General features: G+C 39.3%; 1 protein-coding gene across 3 annotated transcripts in view; it reads right to left on the bottom strand.

The window, feature by feature from the left end:
• Positions 1-392: 392 nt before the first annotated feature.
• Positions 393-18096, bottom strand: part of ptprt (protein tyrosine phosphatase receptor type T) — a 257994-nt gene continuing 240290 nt past the window's right edge. For all 3 annotated transcript variants that reach the window (XM_073468585.1, XM_073468587.1, XM_073468586.1), the window contains exons 29-35: positions 17874-18023; positions 17144-17317; positions 16878-17009; positions 15832-15957; positions 13166-13329; positions 6191-6326; positions 393-4255 (exon numbers count right to left, since the gene is read on the bottom strand). In XM_073468585.1, coding sequence (XP_073324686.1) covers positions 4202-4255; positions 6191-6326; positions 13166-13329; positions 15832-15957; positions 16878-17009; positions 17144-17317; positions 17874-18023 — 936 coding nt within the window. In that variant the 3' untranslated portion in view covers positions 393-4201. The remainder of the gene's footprint in view (positions 4256-6190; positions 6327-13165; positions 13330-15831; positions 15958-16877; positions 17010-17143; positions 17318-17873; positions 18024-18096) is intronic.

Genomic DNA, 18096 nt, shown 5'->3' with positions numbered 1-18096 from the left:
GCTGCTTGTTTACATTCACCCAGACAGAGATGTCATCATTCATCATCTCAGGGCTTCCAGTGACTTGGACAAGCTGTTGAAAACCATTTCCATTTTGTGTCTTTTGCAATGGTTTTTACGTTTTAAAACAAGTTCCCATCTACTTCAGTTGTTGAGGAGAATGTTATTTTGCTGTGATGCTCCAGAAGTGTTTTGTGGATCAAGAAACTTAACCCAGTTTTCCATCTACACGGGGGTGAGTAGATAATAACTGTTCCTTTAAGAGCTACAGGATGACAGAAATATTTATTCCCATGTTGTGACATTCAGCTGTCGATCAGATCCCTCAGATTAATACACAGGATGTTAACTGAATCAGAATCAGAGGCTGTAAAGAGAGACGTGAGATCACATTCAACATTTTGGTCCCTTTATTTCATGTTAACCACATTTCAAACAACTAAACAACCAATGGTAATGGCATCACCAGATCTAAACAACACTTTGCTAGACAAATAATCATCAGAATAATAATTATACAAAAGAAATGTACAAATTCAAGACAAAAGAAAAAAAAACAAATCCAAAAAAAGAAAAACAAACAAAATATATAATACAGATGAATGGCCATGAACCAAGCCAATAAAATAAAGCCTTAGTGGAAAAAAACAAAAGAAAAACATTTCTGGCATTCACATCGTCTTCAATACAACACTCTTACTGTCTTTGTCTTTATAGGTCCATTAACGAGCCTGACTGGACTCCAGCAAACAAATAAAACGTAAGCGCAGACTGAACAGTTTGCCACAACATTTTGCCACAAGTATGTCGGTTCTGGCCAAAAGCATTGACACTTTACTAACTAAACAAATGTTACCAGAGATCGACCTCCAACTTTGTGAAGTGTCGTTCCAAACTCAGTGATCGACTGTCTCCTAACACTGACATCTATTGGTATGAGTTGTTGACATAAAATAAATGAAATAATGGGTTAGAATCATTTTTGATTTGATTAGAAAAGTGCTTCCGTCTTTAGTTTCAGTGACTCGTCCGTGATGTTTGAAAATGAAGCCCTTAATTTGGTGTCTTCTTTGCCAACGAATCCCTAAATATCATCACAGTCCTTCTGACTGAACACGGTTCAGAGGACGCTAAAATAAGAGTCTTTAAAATGAGCTTGTTGTTTAGTCTTCCTCACGTCTTTTAAGGGAAATATGAAAGTTTAAAGTCTGGTCAAATGAGGAGACAATGGGAAGCTGAAGTCAGCGGTATAATTCTCATTAAGTCCTTCTCTTTGAGCTGTAGTGGCATCTGAGCTGTCAGCCATGTTGACCTTCATTCACCCTGGGGTCAATCATTAACTGACATCATTTCCTATCACACCGGGCAGTGAGATTAATTTTTAAACCTGCACACCTCCTCGAGCTTAGTGAAAAGCAAATTTGAGGCTTTGTTTGCGGAGGGAAAGTAAATGTGACCTGTCCCTTTGTCTTTGTGTTGTCATTTTAATGATAGATGGCCGGCTGGGGGAGAGCGGTAAAATCCACAAGATTCTCCTTCACTGAAATCTATCCAGAATATAAAACATTAAACGTAGCGTGGCTCATAGTTCTGCCATGTCCAACTCTGATCTGAAACTTTATTCTGAAATATTATTTTAGAGATTACTCTTAACTGAAACCAATATACAGTTTACTGGAAAAAATGTGTGATCCTCTCCTGCATGTTGCTCGCTGTGTTTAAATGAGCCATCTGCCTCGACAGAAGGTGCAAAACATCAGGAAGTTTGGTTTGGTCAATCTTGATTTCAGTTACAGATTTATCCCAGTTTGTTCTTCGTCCTTTCAACAATTTCAAGTCAAACCAAGTACTCAAAACCACGTAAACAAACGGATGAAAAAGTAGAATAAATTACTCTTTGTTTAGTTTTTCTAGAGCCCGACCGATACAGGATTTCTGAGGCTGACGCTGGTACCAGTTTAAGAGTGCAAAGAAATTCTGATATCGATATATCTGCAGATTTATGTGACTCAGGCTGCAATTAAAGATTATTTTTATTAACAATTAGTCTGCTGATTATTCTGACGATGAATTGATTAAACGTTTCGTCTATAAAGTGTGAAAAAAAATTGTGAAAAAGCTCATCAGAAGTTACCTGAGCCCAAAATAACATCTTCCAACCCTTCTTTTATCCAACCAACAGTCAGAAAACCCCAAAGGCTGCTCACTTACTGTCACAACTGACCGAGAACAGCATCAAATCATTCCAACGTGGCATGTTTGACATACTTGCTTGAAAAATGACTGAAATGTTTAATCAATCGTCAAAATAATTGGTAATTAATTTTCTTTTGACCAATCCATTAATCAACTAATCGTCACAGCTCCTCTTGTAACAAAGATTTATAACGGAGGCATTGTCTAAAATGACATCAGTGCACTGAAACATTAAACTTAATGTTTTAATCATGAAATTGTCACAATCATCTTTTTCTGCACTGTGATGGAGTTTCCATATCAGACAACATATATGCCGATACTGGTTTATCTCTGATAGGCGAACATTGGGCGATACTATCGGTCGGGCTCTAGTTATTTCATCTGGACTTCAGGGTGACCTGGTCGTTGGAAAAAAAAAAAGTGATGTACCCAGAATCAAAAGTTAAATCCAAACATGTTCTTTCTAAAAGTCTCCTTCAAAAAAAAAAAATGTAATTGCAATCTTCTTCCTCATCGTAAGTCACTGTGAATGTGGGCGTCAGCTTAATGTGCAATATGCAAAAATATACTTCTTAATTCTTTTGACGACGTGTCTGAACGGAGGGTTTGTAGGAAGTTAACACGAGACTTTGTTCCAAACTAAAAACCACCGCTGAGAATGACACCGACTGCTTTGTAGAGCGATAGTGTTTTGAAATGAGAACCTTTGTTTGTAATGTGCCTGGTGCGTGATGTTTGTCTGTTTGTTTGTTTGACTGTGGTTGTCTTATCTTATTTACAGTAAGGGTGGATGCACACTATAAGATTTTGGCAAGACTGACTTCACATAAAGCCATCCAGAAACATTTATGATTTTTTTTTTTTCTTACAGCCCCAATGTAAAGAAAACACAGGAGCAGAGATAAAAACAACAAGGTTTGGTCTTAAAGGCAAGGCAGGGTTGCTTTTCTTTTGTCTGTTTGATGCTGTTGTTATTTATCACCATGCATTGACTCCACGCATCGTAGCTTCTGACATGCTACAGTATTTGTTACCTTTTTTTTTATCCCAGTAAAAGCAAAACTGTTGCTCTGATGCAGTGTGAAGGAAAATAAACCATACTCAGAATTTTTTTGTAACCAATTACTGGATCACAAGTCTCATTAGTATTTAACATTGACGCAATCAAGAGGCCATAGCTGCGAGGAGATTCATCAGCGTTTGATTTCAAAAGAAAAAAAGCCAGAAATATTCACAAGTGTCTGTTGGTTTTTGCTTTGATCCAGCGACTGAATCATCGACAGAAAACATCCACATCTCATCTCTCTCTACAAATACTCTGGGTGGATAAACATCGGAGTCGAGGCGTCATTTGAACCTCGGCTAAATGTGAAAGTTCCCATTAAAATCTTCCAGTGTGCATCCAGCCTTCAGAGGGAGACAACATTCAAGGCGTAGAATATATCTAAAAAGGAAGTACTGTACAATAGTCACATCACAGCCCAGCAGAGAGGACAGAGAGATAGAGAAGGAAAAAGTGGCGCTTTCTTTTTTTTTAACATCTGATTTTGTTTTTTTCGACATATCATTTTTTCTTTTTTCTTTGTACAAGCATGTAAAGTCCCCAGTGTCACTGAAGCAAACACACACACATGAAAAATCACCAGTGTGTGTGTGCTTGTCGCTTTTTTCTCTTCTGTACAGGTTGTGTGTGTGTGTGTGTGTGTGTGGGGGGGGGTTATCACAGGCACACACATGTAGATACACACACACACACACGCTCAATATGCAAGCATGCCCTCTCACACAGAGTCAAGTGCACATTCTCTCAATCACACACACACACACACACACACACACACACACACACACACACACACACACACACACAGGCACACATGCTCACAGGTCGGGGTCGGGTCGACACGAAGCGGTTCTGAGCGTCGTGTGTCCCGGTGTTGCGTTGAGAATGACAGGCAGCGTCAACGGCGATTCAGAAAAGAGATTTTCAGCCCGCAGCCAATCAGAAGGAGCTGAGCGCCTCCAAAGCCACTTCATAGCAGAACTTATACTGTTCCTGTGGAGGGAACACAACGAGCGATCATTTTAATATCTACACATCCCCATGCAACGATTAAAAATAACACAACACAACTTCATACTGTTTCACTTTGTTTATATGTGGCGGACCCTGCCACCTGTTTAGCTTTAAACAGTGTTCTGGGGACCTTATTTTCCTCTGAGAACAGCTTGTTTATTCAGTTATTGAAAAAATAAATATTTCTGAGTCTGTATTATTACCTCATTAATATTGTAAATGTTCTGAGTTTGAATTTCTTCTCCAAAAGGGCTTTTCACACTGCATACTGTCTGCCTCGGGCTATCCTTAGCCCTGCGCTAATCGTTGACCCTGTGATAACTTAGCCTCTTTCAAACACACACACTGGTAACCCAGGGTTAACCTAAGCCCATAGTTATAGGATTCACATTGCATTTTGACCAGCCCTGGGTGAGCTGTCTGTTGTTTTCTAATGTCAACATTCTACAACGTGGTGCGTCGACTCTGGTTTACTTTAGCCCCGTGTTTACTCAGTTTTCTGGGGATAACCACAAACTCGGAGCTAACCCTGCTACAGAAGAGGACTTAAGGGTTAGCCCACTTTGGAGTGTGTCAGTGTGAACACGGCATTTGGCTAAGAAGGTTGTCAGAATGTTTTCAGCTCCGGGCTAAGTGCAGTGTGAAAAGCCTTCTTGTAAGGGAAACTGTAGGCAGTGATTTCAGTTTAGTAATCCTCAGTTTATGACTGATGACATGTAGCGGTGGTTCTCCCAAAACCGTTCATGCCCACCACGCAACAATTCAACTAGTTGGAAAGGATCCAAGTTAAATTTGACTCAAAAGTAAGGTCAGCACGATAGCATCCACAAACTCTTGCTTATTTTCCCAACATAAAATCATATTTATCCGACTTAGTTTCACTCTATATTTTTCCCCTGGTCATCTTCATCAGCCCTGCAGTGTCTCTTTGACTCACAGTTAGACTTAAAGGATGTGCTGACTCCTGCACTGACAGTTAACATCGACTTCTAAGTGAACTTTGGTATTTTGTGTACAGTAAACAGCACATGCATATTTATGAATGTACACTGTACTGTACGAGGTCTGCCCAAACTTTTTCCCTTGGGGGGCTCCGTAACTGAAGCTTAATGCTTGGCCACAGGCCAAAAACAAGCACTTATTGTATTGTTTCCTTAAGATGCAAAATATTACAAGGCTCCTTTGACTTAACGATTTCCTGCACAAAGTGTCACTCTGCATCAGTATAATACAGAAGCCCTGAGGGGCAAGTGAAGAATTGCTTTTCTTTCTTTTTTTTTTCTGGTGATCCATTTTCTAAGTCTGATCTAAATTGTTTTCTCTTCTGTGTTTATGATTTGAGAACTGGTGGGGAAAAAAGTTTCTCAATGTCTTTTTCAATCTGTGAAAACACATGGAAAAAAAATCAGGATGAAAAAATCACAAAGCGAAACTGAAACTGAGTGGAAAAGAAAAAAATGGGAGAGAATTTTTTTTTTTTCATGTGTGAAAAAACTTTTCAGGAAGGTAAAAACAATATTCACGTGTTAAACCCCAGGAGAAAAAGTATGAAACCAAGTGGGGATTCTTTTTTTTTTGGTTTGTTTTCCCCAAGGAGATTTTATTTTTTCATGTGTGAAACTGAGTGAAGACATTTTAGATCAGAAAATCGATCACCAGAAAAAATAAAATCTTCAGTTGCCCCTCAGGGCTTCCGTAGTTTAAACATTACTTGCTGGGAACATCTTGGACAATATGATCTAAAGTCTAAATGTCAAGTAGCTGTCACATTTGTCTCTGATACTTCATATGCTATGATAATAACTTTTTAATGCACTGGTGCATTAGATTTCCTGCCTCTGGCTGGCTTTAAAATGTGTGTGTGTGTGTGTGTGTGTGTGTGTGTGTGTGTGTGTGTGTGTCATGAGTCCTCACCATAGTCTCCACCATATTAGTCTTGTTGTTCCTCAGTGTTTTGACGGTGTGGAAAACATCCACGATGTTCTGCTGCTGGATCATCTCGTTGATGCTGCAGATGGCACAGAACGTTCCAGAACGCCCTCCGCCGGTACTGTAGAGGAGGAAGAGGAGGAAGAAGGGAGGGAGGAAGGAAGGAAGGAGAAGACAAGATCTTCATCATCAAACATCATCATCATCATCATCATCATCATCATCATCCTGGAAACCTAGGTGAGTGCGCCAAAATCATCTTGCTGATCAGAGAAAGAAACAGTGGGATTGGGAAACACCTCTAGTCTTTCTGGATGAGCTGCTTTGAAGTTGGAGCGGTTCACTCTCCTCCTTCACAGAACAGCAGGACTTGATTTTCCCCTTTTATCACCGTGGGAGTCATGCTTTTAAAAATGTGTTTATTTTGAAATTTAATGTTTCCTTTAAGGCATTTCTCTTCTCCTCTGAGTTATTCTCCTGTCACTACTTAGTTGCAGCTGCTGTGTTGAGGTTGTTTGTGTCAGCTTTTCAAAATCGCCCTTGAAACCTCTGAACCCTGAACTCAGAAACATTTCATTGGATTTTAATAAAACTAATAAAACCGGTTATGAAAGGCAAGATTTGTTTCTCAGCCGTGACTGTATGTATATCGGTGTTTGGTTGTGTGGAGGAGGACAGGCTTTCTGTTTAGAAAGGAAAACCTTTGTAGCCTTTAGCCTTTTGAGAGTGTACTACCAAGTGAATTTTGGCAAATGCCCCCCAAAAAACACATATTTCTGTTCAAATGAGATGTTTTTACAGCCTTGTTTAAATCAAAATCTTTACGGTAGATGCTAAGCTAAATAACGTCTTTTCAAATCAGTTTGGGATCTCGGGGCTTCCAAGGACATTGATTACACCAGACGAGCTGTTTTAAAACGAGTCCCAAGCTACTTCAGTTGTTGAGGAGAATGCTGCTGGAGGATGTGAAGCTCCAGAAATGTTTTGTCGACTTTGAACGTTTTATTTTTAGGTTAACTTTAATTCTCACCCCAAACCACTGAAACTCACTGAAGTTACATAGTGCAGAAACAAGTGATAGAGACACAATTCACCATATTACAGGACACTGTACCATAAAAATTGGTTTTGAACTTGTTATTTTAAGGTAAAAAAGTTTCATAATGTTGCTATAAGTATTGACAAGTGTACTTGTCTGCGTCCAGTTAGAGGAGTCAGAGCATATGCAGGGTGTTATTGATTTATGTTGGCGTCTCTGAACCGTCATCATCTGTGACCTTTGACTACAGTGGGCAAATCCAAATTTAGTCAACTACATTTGATTACAAAACCTTCTGTGTGTTTACTTGTGTGCAGCTTCATGTCTGCTTTTGTAATCTAATGATATTCTGATTGATTCTGATTTGATTGCCTTTAAATCAGTTATCAAATACCCGAACACCTGCTGTCCTAAACCAGGAATAGTTACTGATTAGTTTTAACATGCTAACCACTGGAACTGCTCCTTAAACCGTCTTACTTTGTGACATTTCATGAAAAATAAGTAATTTTTCTGACATTAACATTTCACTTAAGATTCAAACTTCTAATACAAACAATACACAATTTTTCTTTGGGCAAAATAGTGCAAAAACTGTAACACACAAAGATAATTTAACACAAAGCCTGACTATGTTTGTAAAAGTGGGATTAAAGTTTGCAGAGTGCATACAACTTCCAGAATGTCAAATTTGACATTTGATTTTTCTTTTTTTAAGCAAACTAAAGTGAAACAAGTCCAACAATGAAAGTTTTCGAAAAGGCTAAATGAGACAAAGACTGACAGGAAGTGACAGAGTGAACATGCAGAACAAAGAGACCTGTCTCTGCATGCAGCTAAAGAAACATGAGCCCTACTAATGGATTTAAGACATCTGAATGGATTTGTTCACCTTTTCAGACTCAATGCAGGGGCTAACTAGCTGTAATGGACAAAAGGTGGAGTGACGCAAACATATTTGTGTGTATATATTGTGTGTTTACAGGCAATGTGGCCCGATCAGCAGTCAGTGCTCTGCCAGTCAGCAGTCAGACCACCCGCCATGAAAAGAGCTCCAGACTTTCCCGTCTCGACTGGTTCCAGCTGAATTCCTTCAGCATTCTGACTGAATAAAACATTCAGGCGCTGAGAGGTGGAGTGGCAGCCGTCATGAAATTCACCCACTGTCTACTGCTAATGCAACTACTCTGCATTAACAATGCCAGGACCGCTACAGTTTAGATGGTATCAGATTAGTCAATTTTCCGGATTTTATTGACTAATTATTTTTGCTGAAGGACTACAAATGAATGCGTCCAAAAGTGGTGAAGAATGTTAAAACAAGCAGAATGTATGCATCACTGGACCGATCATTTAAACCGACTAATTTTCGTACAAAATGTGTAAATCTGTTTTGAAACGGGAGACAGCACCACTGGTTTTCGTAACGCTGCGTTTGAGATAAAAACTTAAAATGCAAAGGTATTCCTGCACTCGATCTGGAAATGAGAGTAAATACATTTTACATTAGTGCTGTCAGATACATCTTAGGGGCTAAAATGCATGAAACCTAATTACTGAAGAACAACCAGCAAACCCAATAAAATCAAGACAGGCCAAGACTCGAGTTCTACTGAGGGTCAGAGCAACTCTCACAGTTTGTTAAGTTTATTAACTTCACCATCCGAAGGTCAACCAGCAACCATAACATGTTCCAGCTCATGTAAAAGAAACTAACAAGCATCAGCTGAAGCCAATACTGATGATGACGTAAAACATTAAAGATACGCAGCATACCGACTTTCTTAGAGTTGTGGTTGTACTATTCTCTCGCTTGGCAAAATGGTTAAAGGAAGATTTCAGCTTATCAAAGTTCTTATCTTCATAGATTTGGCATTGTACCTGTCATAAAACGGTGAACGCGGTGATAGAGGCTTTAAAAACAAATCACCAAGTTAGCCAAACATACAGTATCTGGAAGAGAAAAACCAACGCCGAACAGCAGAATTATTACCCAGAATATCTGCCTTACTTTCAGGGCTAAATCATGTGCACTAAAGCTCGATGACAGATGCTTTGTGAGAGAGAGGAATTATCAGATAAATTAGACTGAAGGTGTTTATTAAATACTTGGAGCCACATTTTTCAGATGTGAACTGCTACATGCTGTGAATATATTAGAGATCTTTTGGGACAAGACAGCACACTATTTATTCTTCACCATCTGAAATACATATCTATATAAATAAATACAGCACATGATGCTGTTGTCAGTGTGCCGCTCCTCAATATTCTCTAACAGCTTCCCCCCTGTGTGATTCACTGAAAATGAGACATGTAGTCAGCATTAAAGACCCATCAGACTCCAACCTCCAGGACAAGTGAAGAGCAGAAAAATAATCCATTTTCACCAGCTACTGATTGAACCATCATGTTTCTCTTTATCTCTGGCATTACTTAGTCTGTGAAATCAATAGCTGGGGCTGATTAGCCAGTGTAGCTGCCTTTACCCAGAGGCAGAGAAAGCCTGCATCCCGTCAGTTACATTTACTGGGGTTGAGCATAGCAGTGATGTTAGCGGGTCGGGTAGGGTGGGGCAACTACACCCAAAGCATTTGCTCCCAAATTGAGATATTCATGCCAGTATTTTAATTTCTTATGATTTTATTGAAAAATAACTGATGTACATACAAGAGGAGTCAAGCCTGAAATATCAATAGCTAAGAGTATTGATTTAAACTGGGGGTCACAGATGGGATATGTATCACTGTCACCATCTATATTCCCATATGACACCAGAAGATTAACCATTGATTCTGTATATAAGCATTAACAGTTGAGTCAAGATCAGCCAGTCATTATATTTTCAGCTAGCAGCCCTGAGGGGCAGGTGAGGATTTTCTTTTTTCTGGTGATTCATTTTCCAAGTCTGATCTAAATTACTTTCTCTCTTGGAAAAGAAGTTTTGCCAGGATAATCGTTCTTAGTTCCTTATTTATTTATTTTTTTTCCATCTGTGAAAATATGTGGGGAAAAAATAAATCAGTAAAATTCAGGAGATGTTTTTTTTTTTTTTTTTTTTTTAATTAAGGAGACATATGAGGTCAAATGAGAATTACATAAACAAACACTTAAAATTGAGCACACATGTTTTCACAGATGGAAAAAAAAGGAACTTTGAAATGTTTTCCTAGCAAACCCTTTTTTTCCATCTGTGAAAATGTGGAATCCCACCCGCCCACGTGAAACCAAGTAAAACAAATAAATAAATAATTTAAAAAAGACTTTTCTGGAGGCTGAAATAATTTTTTTTCCAAAGATTTTTTTTTTCTGGAGGGAAAAAAAAAATATCACGTGTAAAACTAAGTGGGGGGGAAAAAAGTTTTGCCAGCATAATCTTTCTAAGTTCTGTGTTTTTTTTTCCATCTGTGAAAAACATGGATTTTTTATTAACAAAAAATTCCCAAGATTTTGTATTTTTTCATTTTCATTTCTAAAAATGATTGGAAACACAAAATGTGAGTGAAACTGAGCGAAAAAAAAAGTCTGGCTGGAGAATTTCTTTTTTGTTTCTTTTTGTAATACAAATGTTGACCACAATAGGCTGAAGTGCACCACTGCCTCATGTTCTAAATAGGACAAAAAGCATTCATGTTTTTTTCCAGGGGAGTTTAATTTCTTCGTGCACAATAAAACACACAGGTTATGTAACATTACTGTCATGTCTTCCTTTTGGCGAGGGATGTGTTATAATTGGCGCTAATCTGCCGTCACAGGTGGAATATTGTGAATTATCAGCAAGTCAGATAATGGCCCAACTCTGATATGTGGTAAAGTTTTTTTCTTCCTGCTTTAACTTTCTTTGTTCACTCAGTTTCACCTCTGGACAAAAAAAAAAAATTTCATGAGGAAAAAAAAAATCTCATGAAAAAAATGTTTTCACCTCATTTCACACATGCTGCTTCCTTCTAATCTTGTTTCATTTAGATTCACACATGGAAAAAAAGGAAAAGAAAATTCTCCTGGGAAATAAAACCAAAACCAAAATTCATTCAGGTCCACACATTCTCCTGAATTCTTTTTTCATTTGGTTTCACACACAGGGGGAAGAAAAAAAATAGAAAATGTTTTTTTCCAACTTGGTTTCACTCATGTGAAAAAAAATAAAGTTTTTCTCCAGATGTTTTCACAGATGGAAAAAAATAAGGAAATCAGAGATTAAAATAATATGGATCCCCGGAAAAAATAAATAAAAAAATCTTCACCTGACCCTCAGGGCTTCCACAGATACCGACTGCTGCTGTTTCTATTTTAGTTGGGGGCAAACTATTTAGGCCTTGCAGCTGAAAACAAGGTAGTGATTAAGCAGCTGCCATAGTATTGACTGACACATGATTTCATAAGAAATTTAAAAATGACCACTGTGTACACAAGGTGACTGACTTTTTTAGTTAGTAGCATACAATCTCTGGAAATCTTTAAAATTGCCTATTAAGAAATAATCTAGAATGATTTAAGATATGAATTTCTGATTTTTTAGCACGTTTAATGAAAACAGCTTGTATCTCAAACTCTCTTTCAGAAATCACACTGAGAGCAAAAAGAACCTCACAGCAGCTAGAAAAAACAAATCAATGCCAATTCTGATTGGCCCAATGAGCTGTGACAGAGGATGCTGATTGGATGAGCACCAGTGATGCGCTTGAGGCAATGTTTGGTGTGTTAGTGTTTGTGTGTTGTTGTTAGTGAAGTTCCCTGTAATCTCTCGCCTATAGATTTTACAGCCTCTGTTTCCCCCCCTCATTATCAGCTTCATTTGTTCTGCTCAGATACGAGCTGTATGCAGCCGAGCAGCGTCTGTGTGCGTGTGCACCAACATATAGTCATATACAATACACACACATGTACGTGTGTGTAATCATTTTATTGTTTTTATATCTTTTTTGCAACCAGGTCTCTGAGAGTCTTACTGCATTTGTGGAAATAAAGTAGTATAAAGCCTTTAGTGGTTCCAGGGGAATCCTATTGTAATCTGATAAAACTGTCTCCAGTGATGTAACTCAAGGGCTAAGTTGCATTGTGGGTAACGTAGGCTCCAAAGGAAGAAGAATGCATGTAATAAAAATGGCGATATCTCTGGTTCTGCAGTATCAGTTTTGATCATTTGCTTCTAAACTGCCCATTACGAGTCCAACATATATCAGACTGCTTTCAGCTTCCTCTGGAGCCACAAAAGGCTTTTCACATATGCAGAAGTACTCCCCAAGACATGTACAAACACTTTTATCTGTGAATTCTGGTGGAGTTATCCTTTAAATAAGGCTAGATATAATATAAATACTTAAATATGCAGGTCTTGTTGTGCAGGCAATCTGTTATATATCTTCAACTAACTAATTTGTAGTTATGAGCCACGCTGACATTGTTATCAAACTACAATAAATTTGTACCTTCTGTTATGAATCGTCCTTTTAAACCTTTCAGACCACCTGCTGTGTGTGTTTGTCTTCCTCATAGTTCACTTCAGACACACCTGAACTGAGATAAATGTTGAGCTCAGACCATCTGTATGTCTGACAGATCAGCGGGGGAAAATAAAGCATGAAAGAACGAGCCAGCAGAGAACAATGGATGAGTCTACAAACACCATATATTGTATATATATCATCTCAAAGGTTTGTGTGTGTGAGTGTCTTTATGTTTCTGTGACTGTGAGCCCGTTTGTTTCAAGTGTTTTGTCGTATACGTGTGTTCTTTCCGAGTACTTCGTCATTGTTAAGTCTCTCAACATCTGTCACACACACACCGTTTGTCTTTCTGTAGTTTTATCTTGATCTATCCTTCCAGTGAACAGCATTTGTTCCTGTCCTCCTTTAACCCACTTCTTACTTTTTCATTACAGGCTTTGGAATACGTGTGTTGTGTGCGTGTGTTGAACTTACAGGCAGTGAACCACAGTCCTCCCGTCTCCTCCGTCGTACTGCTCCTGCCACTTCGCCAACCTCCTGACCAACTGGAGGATGGAGCGTTTGGAGAGAGGCGTGTCCCTGTAGGCCGGCCAGCCAATGAACTGGAAGTGCTGCACCAGGCGGTAACCGTCCTGTGGCTAGGAGAGAGACGAGTGACAAATTAGGATTTTTATCACCACAGCTGTCATCATCACAATAAAGATCAAGCAGTAATTATTTTGATTAAGGCGTCTAAATGGAAAGGATAGCATTTCTCTGTCCTATTCTGACGAAGCCGTCTGTTGACATTTATGACTCAGATGTCTGTCTCTCTCCCCTCCTGCCAAAACCTTGTTGAACCAAGCTTTGATTGGAAAGGATTCAACGTGTAGTCTGACGTGGACCACAGTCAAATAATCTTAAATACATAAATGTAGTCTAAGGGTTTGCTTTTAATGTTAACCGAAGCTGGTGAACAAGTTAGATAGTGGAAGGAAGGACATGTCTTCTTCATCACTGAACATTTCGAGAGTTTTATCTGAGCTTCCTTCTGTTTTTTGGCAAGTTTCTGGACAACTAAGATATCAAAACACAGTGTGGTTTTAGGCAGAAGCTGCCATTCTTCTCAGTGGCGCTCTCATTTGCTAATGATAGACTCAGCTGACAATAAAGCACTTTTCATGTGTTAGCACGCTGTTGTTCTCCAATTTGTTCTTGTTTCTGAGGAAAATGCCTTTTTAAAGGAATCGGATTGGACTCAAAGAGGACATCTTGTAATGTTTAATTCAATTTCATGGCAGACAAAATGTTTTCAGTCATCTGGCCCGAGGCGGTTGGCATCCACCACCTCAAATACCAAAGCCCGCCATCACTGTCAGACTGATTTACTGTGAGGTTTGCAACACACGTTGACATTTACACACATTTTCCTCCATTTCTTTCTCTCTCTCTCTCTCTCTCCAGTATACCTGCTTTCCCATTTCTAGTCATTTTCCTTCCTTCTCTCCCATTTCATCCTTTCTTCCAATCAACTCCCATTTCAAACTTTTTCTTTGCCTCAATCTTTTTTTCCTTCCACCTTCATCACTCTTTATGTTTTCCTCTTTTCCCCTTCTCTCTCTCAAATCTCAAATTTCTCCTTCCTGCTCTTTCACTCTCCCCCTCTTCATTTGATGGCTTAGTGGTTGGTGGTACAGACTCAGCTAGGTTGGAGCTGCTCTCACAGTGTGAGATGTGCTGTTGTGCCGATGATATGAGCCATTTCACGCTAGACTGGTGATGTGTTTGAGAGGGAGCAAGAGAGAGAGAGAGAGAGAGCGCTAGAATATAGAGAGTGGGGTAGTGGGGAGTTCACTAAGTGCTATAGGAGCATGCGGACGATAGGGCACCACTAGAGTTGTACCGTCATGGATGGGTGAGAAAATGAGATCAGAAGGGAGTAACAAGAGGAGGCAGGAGGGGAGGAAAGAAGAGGTGGAAGTGAGAAAGTGAAGGGAAAGAAAAGGTGAGAAAAGAACACAGGCAGCAGAGGACAAGAGGAGGAACATGGAGACACGGGGAGAGGATAGTTTTAAAAATGTTCTGTTGTTATTGCACCACCTCCTACCACACTGTCGTTGTCTCTTTAGAGTTCTCTCTAAACCAGGACTCAGTTAGCATGGCGGCTATAGTGTGTTAGAGGTATAGTCAGTATCATCTTGCTGGCTGCTTAGTGGGAGCTAAAGGTCAGATGAAGATGAAAAATGCATTGAATGTGTTGTTACTTTGTCTTCCTGGGTGTATCCTTCCACTATCTATTGTTATATGTCAGATAAAGGGCAAGGATGACATTTTTTATTTTTATGGGAAAATCCAAAGCATTTTGTTTTTCTACTTAAGGAAGAGTTCAGCCAAAAAATGAAAATTCAGTCATTATCTGTTCACCACCATGCAGAAGGAAAGTCCACATACTTTTTGCCCTATAATGTGTATCTGTGAGCAGCTCTTTGCAGTACTTTACCACTTAGCTAATGTGCAATAGCGGCTAAATCCTGGTTAAAGTGAACTACCAAGTGCAATTGGTAATAATGTGACATGATGGAGCAGTGCAAGTCGAAACATGAGAAGTAGAGAAAAAAGTGAGACTAGAAAGGGTCAAGACATTAACTTCAGAGTCTCCCAGAATGCTCGTCAACTAATCTTGCTAATCTTGAATAAATTTCAGGATAAGACGTACTCTAGGTCAGGTTGAGGATGAATTAAATGAAAGGAGCGGGGAGGGGGTAGCCGCTGACTCCAAATCAGGTCTACGAGGAACCATTTGTGTTTTCAGTGTACATGAACGAGGCCCTGAATGCAAACCCACGTTTAAGACTACCCTCAGGTCACAGCCATAATTTAATCATGCATATACTCTTAATTTAACAAGAGCATAGTTTTTCAAATACAGTCAGGAGGTGTGAACTTTGTTGGAGTTGCTTTCCTTTTTTTTTAAGGTCTTCACTGCTGTACACTACGTGTACTCAACAGCATTTTACAGCACAAGGAAAACTTCCACCAGAAGCACATACTGTTCAATATATGTGCAACAAAGTTATTATTATTAAAACATCTTTTATTTTAAACATGTTGCTTTAAACAAAATCTGGTATAAAATGTGAAGGCTTCGAGTCTGTGAGTACCCTGGCCATGTTGCAGATCCTGAAGATTCGGTTGATGATGTCTTCGTCGATGTCCGCCGATATGAATTCGACTTGAATGGGACCGTAGCAACACGAACTCTTTTCTGGCCAGTACTGCATACATAACTGTAGAAAACAGGTAAATTAAAGGAGACAGAATAGGGAAGAGATGGGAAATAGAACAGAAAGAGCGAGAAAAAGAAAGTTTACCAGGTTTAATAGATACATTCACATGGATTTCCTTTCAAATAGCCTAACAGCACAAGTAATAATTGGAAAGAGGAAAAATCTTTTATGAATTCCCTTCATTGATAATGAAGATTATCACCTCTGTGGCTGGATGTGAATTCCATTTTCAAGTTTTTATACTTCCACACTGAGGCCAGATAAAAGAGTTATCTACATGTGGAATATAATACTCTACGCGGGATTAAGATGAGATAAAGCCGACATAAAAACAGGACTGTAATTTCAATAAATTTTTCCATCTACATACTTGCCAGACACACAAGATAAAGAATGCCACAACCAGGTTTTTATTCACTTAAAATGCCAGACATGTGTGAGCTGATAATCTACAACTCATTTACAATCAGCGCTGAGCAAGACGACGCAGCCTCATCTGTGTTCGTCTGTTGATTACATGAGCTGCTGCAGTTTTATGTTGCATTTTCACTTCCTATGCAACAACAGGGTTTCTGACTGTTAGCTGTAACAATGTTATGTTGAATTATGTTCATTTTGAGGCATATTTTGATCATTAATTCAGCATTTTAGATTTGTCAAGATTTGTTAATGAATTGCTGAATAACTGCATAAATTTGACTTTATTGTTGCCAGGGATTTATTCCAAGGACTGCCAATACACATTCATAAACATAGTCTTTGAATGTATTGACAAGGCCCTGTGTTGTTACAGTTGATGCGTCAGCTGCTGGCTGTCTGCTGTTTACTCTTTTTATGAAACTAAGTTTGCCAAAAGCTGGAAAAACAGACAGGGAATACTGTATGTGTGTGTCTGTGTGAGCACGGCTGTGTGTTCGTACCTGTGCTGCGTCCATCTCATTGAGCATTACAATGGACGAGCAGTTGTAATCGAACACCAGCCTCCAGAAGTCGCCCATGGTGTTTGGCAATGGATGCTGGGTAACAATGAAGGCCGCTGGCTGTTTGTGGCTCTGGAGCATTGAGATGGAGCAGATGAATAACAACAGCAAGTCAAAAATAAACAGAGCAAAGCTTATAGATCTCTGCACCATAATAGATCAACACATACAATACACAGAGATTCATATGTCGAACATACACTTACGTCCATTAATGCAGCGTTGATGTAATTGGAGCTCTCTCCGTCCACAGATATGAGGAAAGGCAGGCATCGGTCTGCTGATAGAACGTCCAAACTGCGGTTCTTGTCGTGGTTCCTGGGTAGCAAACCCACGCTGCAGTCCTCTGGACGGACTCTAGGGGTGACTATGTTCAGCGTCTGGTAGACAGAAAAATAGTTCATTAATGCCAATTAAACTTAAGTCTTCTAAAAAGTTAACCTGAACATGGTAACACAGCAAAGCGATTGGACCAAAATAAACTGTGAAATAAAAACTCCCTGAGACGAAAACACGAATGCTTTTGGACCTATTGAGAACATGAGGTGGTGGCCTCTTGTGGTCAAAAATCGCTGAAAAGAAAGAAACATTACATCCTTTTTAAAGCCGATATTGTATCTGTAGCTGCTAAGCTACAAGTGTTAGCGTGCACCCCATCTGAAGTGGCTCAACGAGCTTGCCCGCTTTGTTGAGAGTGTAAATAACTTCAGCTGTTCATGAGAAAGCCTCAATGATGTTTTTCTGTGAAGCTCCAGAAATATGTTGTGGACTACAAAACTTCAACTGAATTTCCATCAGCATGAGTAGCTGACGAAATTTTCATATTTTGGTGAACTTGTCTTTCAAGGTTTGTCTCCAGGAAATGAATGTCCAGTCAAGGCCCCATCAAACGACAAAAACAAGTGTGTGTGAGTGTGTGTGAGTGTCTGTTCTTACCTGGAACTCATCTTTAATCTGGCTGGAGTTGGTCTGTGGGTCCAGTCTGCTGATGTTGTAGTAAATGGCTCTGAACTCACACACTGGTATGGCTGTATTCCCACATAGACACGCCTCCAAGATGGCATCGTGAACGAACACATACTGCTCCTGCAACATGACCAAAAGCAGTCCATCAAAACGAGGCTGTAGTCAAAACAGACAGATCTCTGACCCGTGTATA

This window comes from Pagrus major, chromosome 6 (assembly GCF_040436345.1).
Source record: "Pagrus major chromosome 6, Pma_NU_1.0".
In the NCBI taxonomy this organism is placed as follows: Eukaryota; Metazoa; Chordata; class Actinopteri; order Spariformes; family Sparidae; genus Pagrus; species Pagrus major.
The sequence above is the reverse complement of the archived record's forward strand: the minus strand, read 5'-3'. Positions and strand labels throughout refer to the sequence as shown.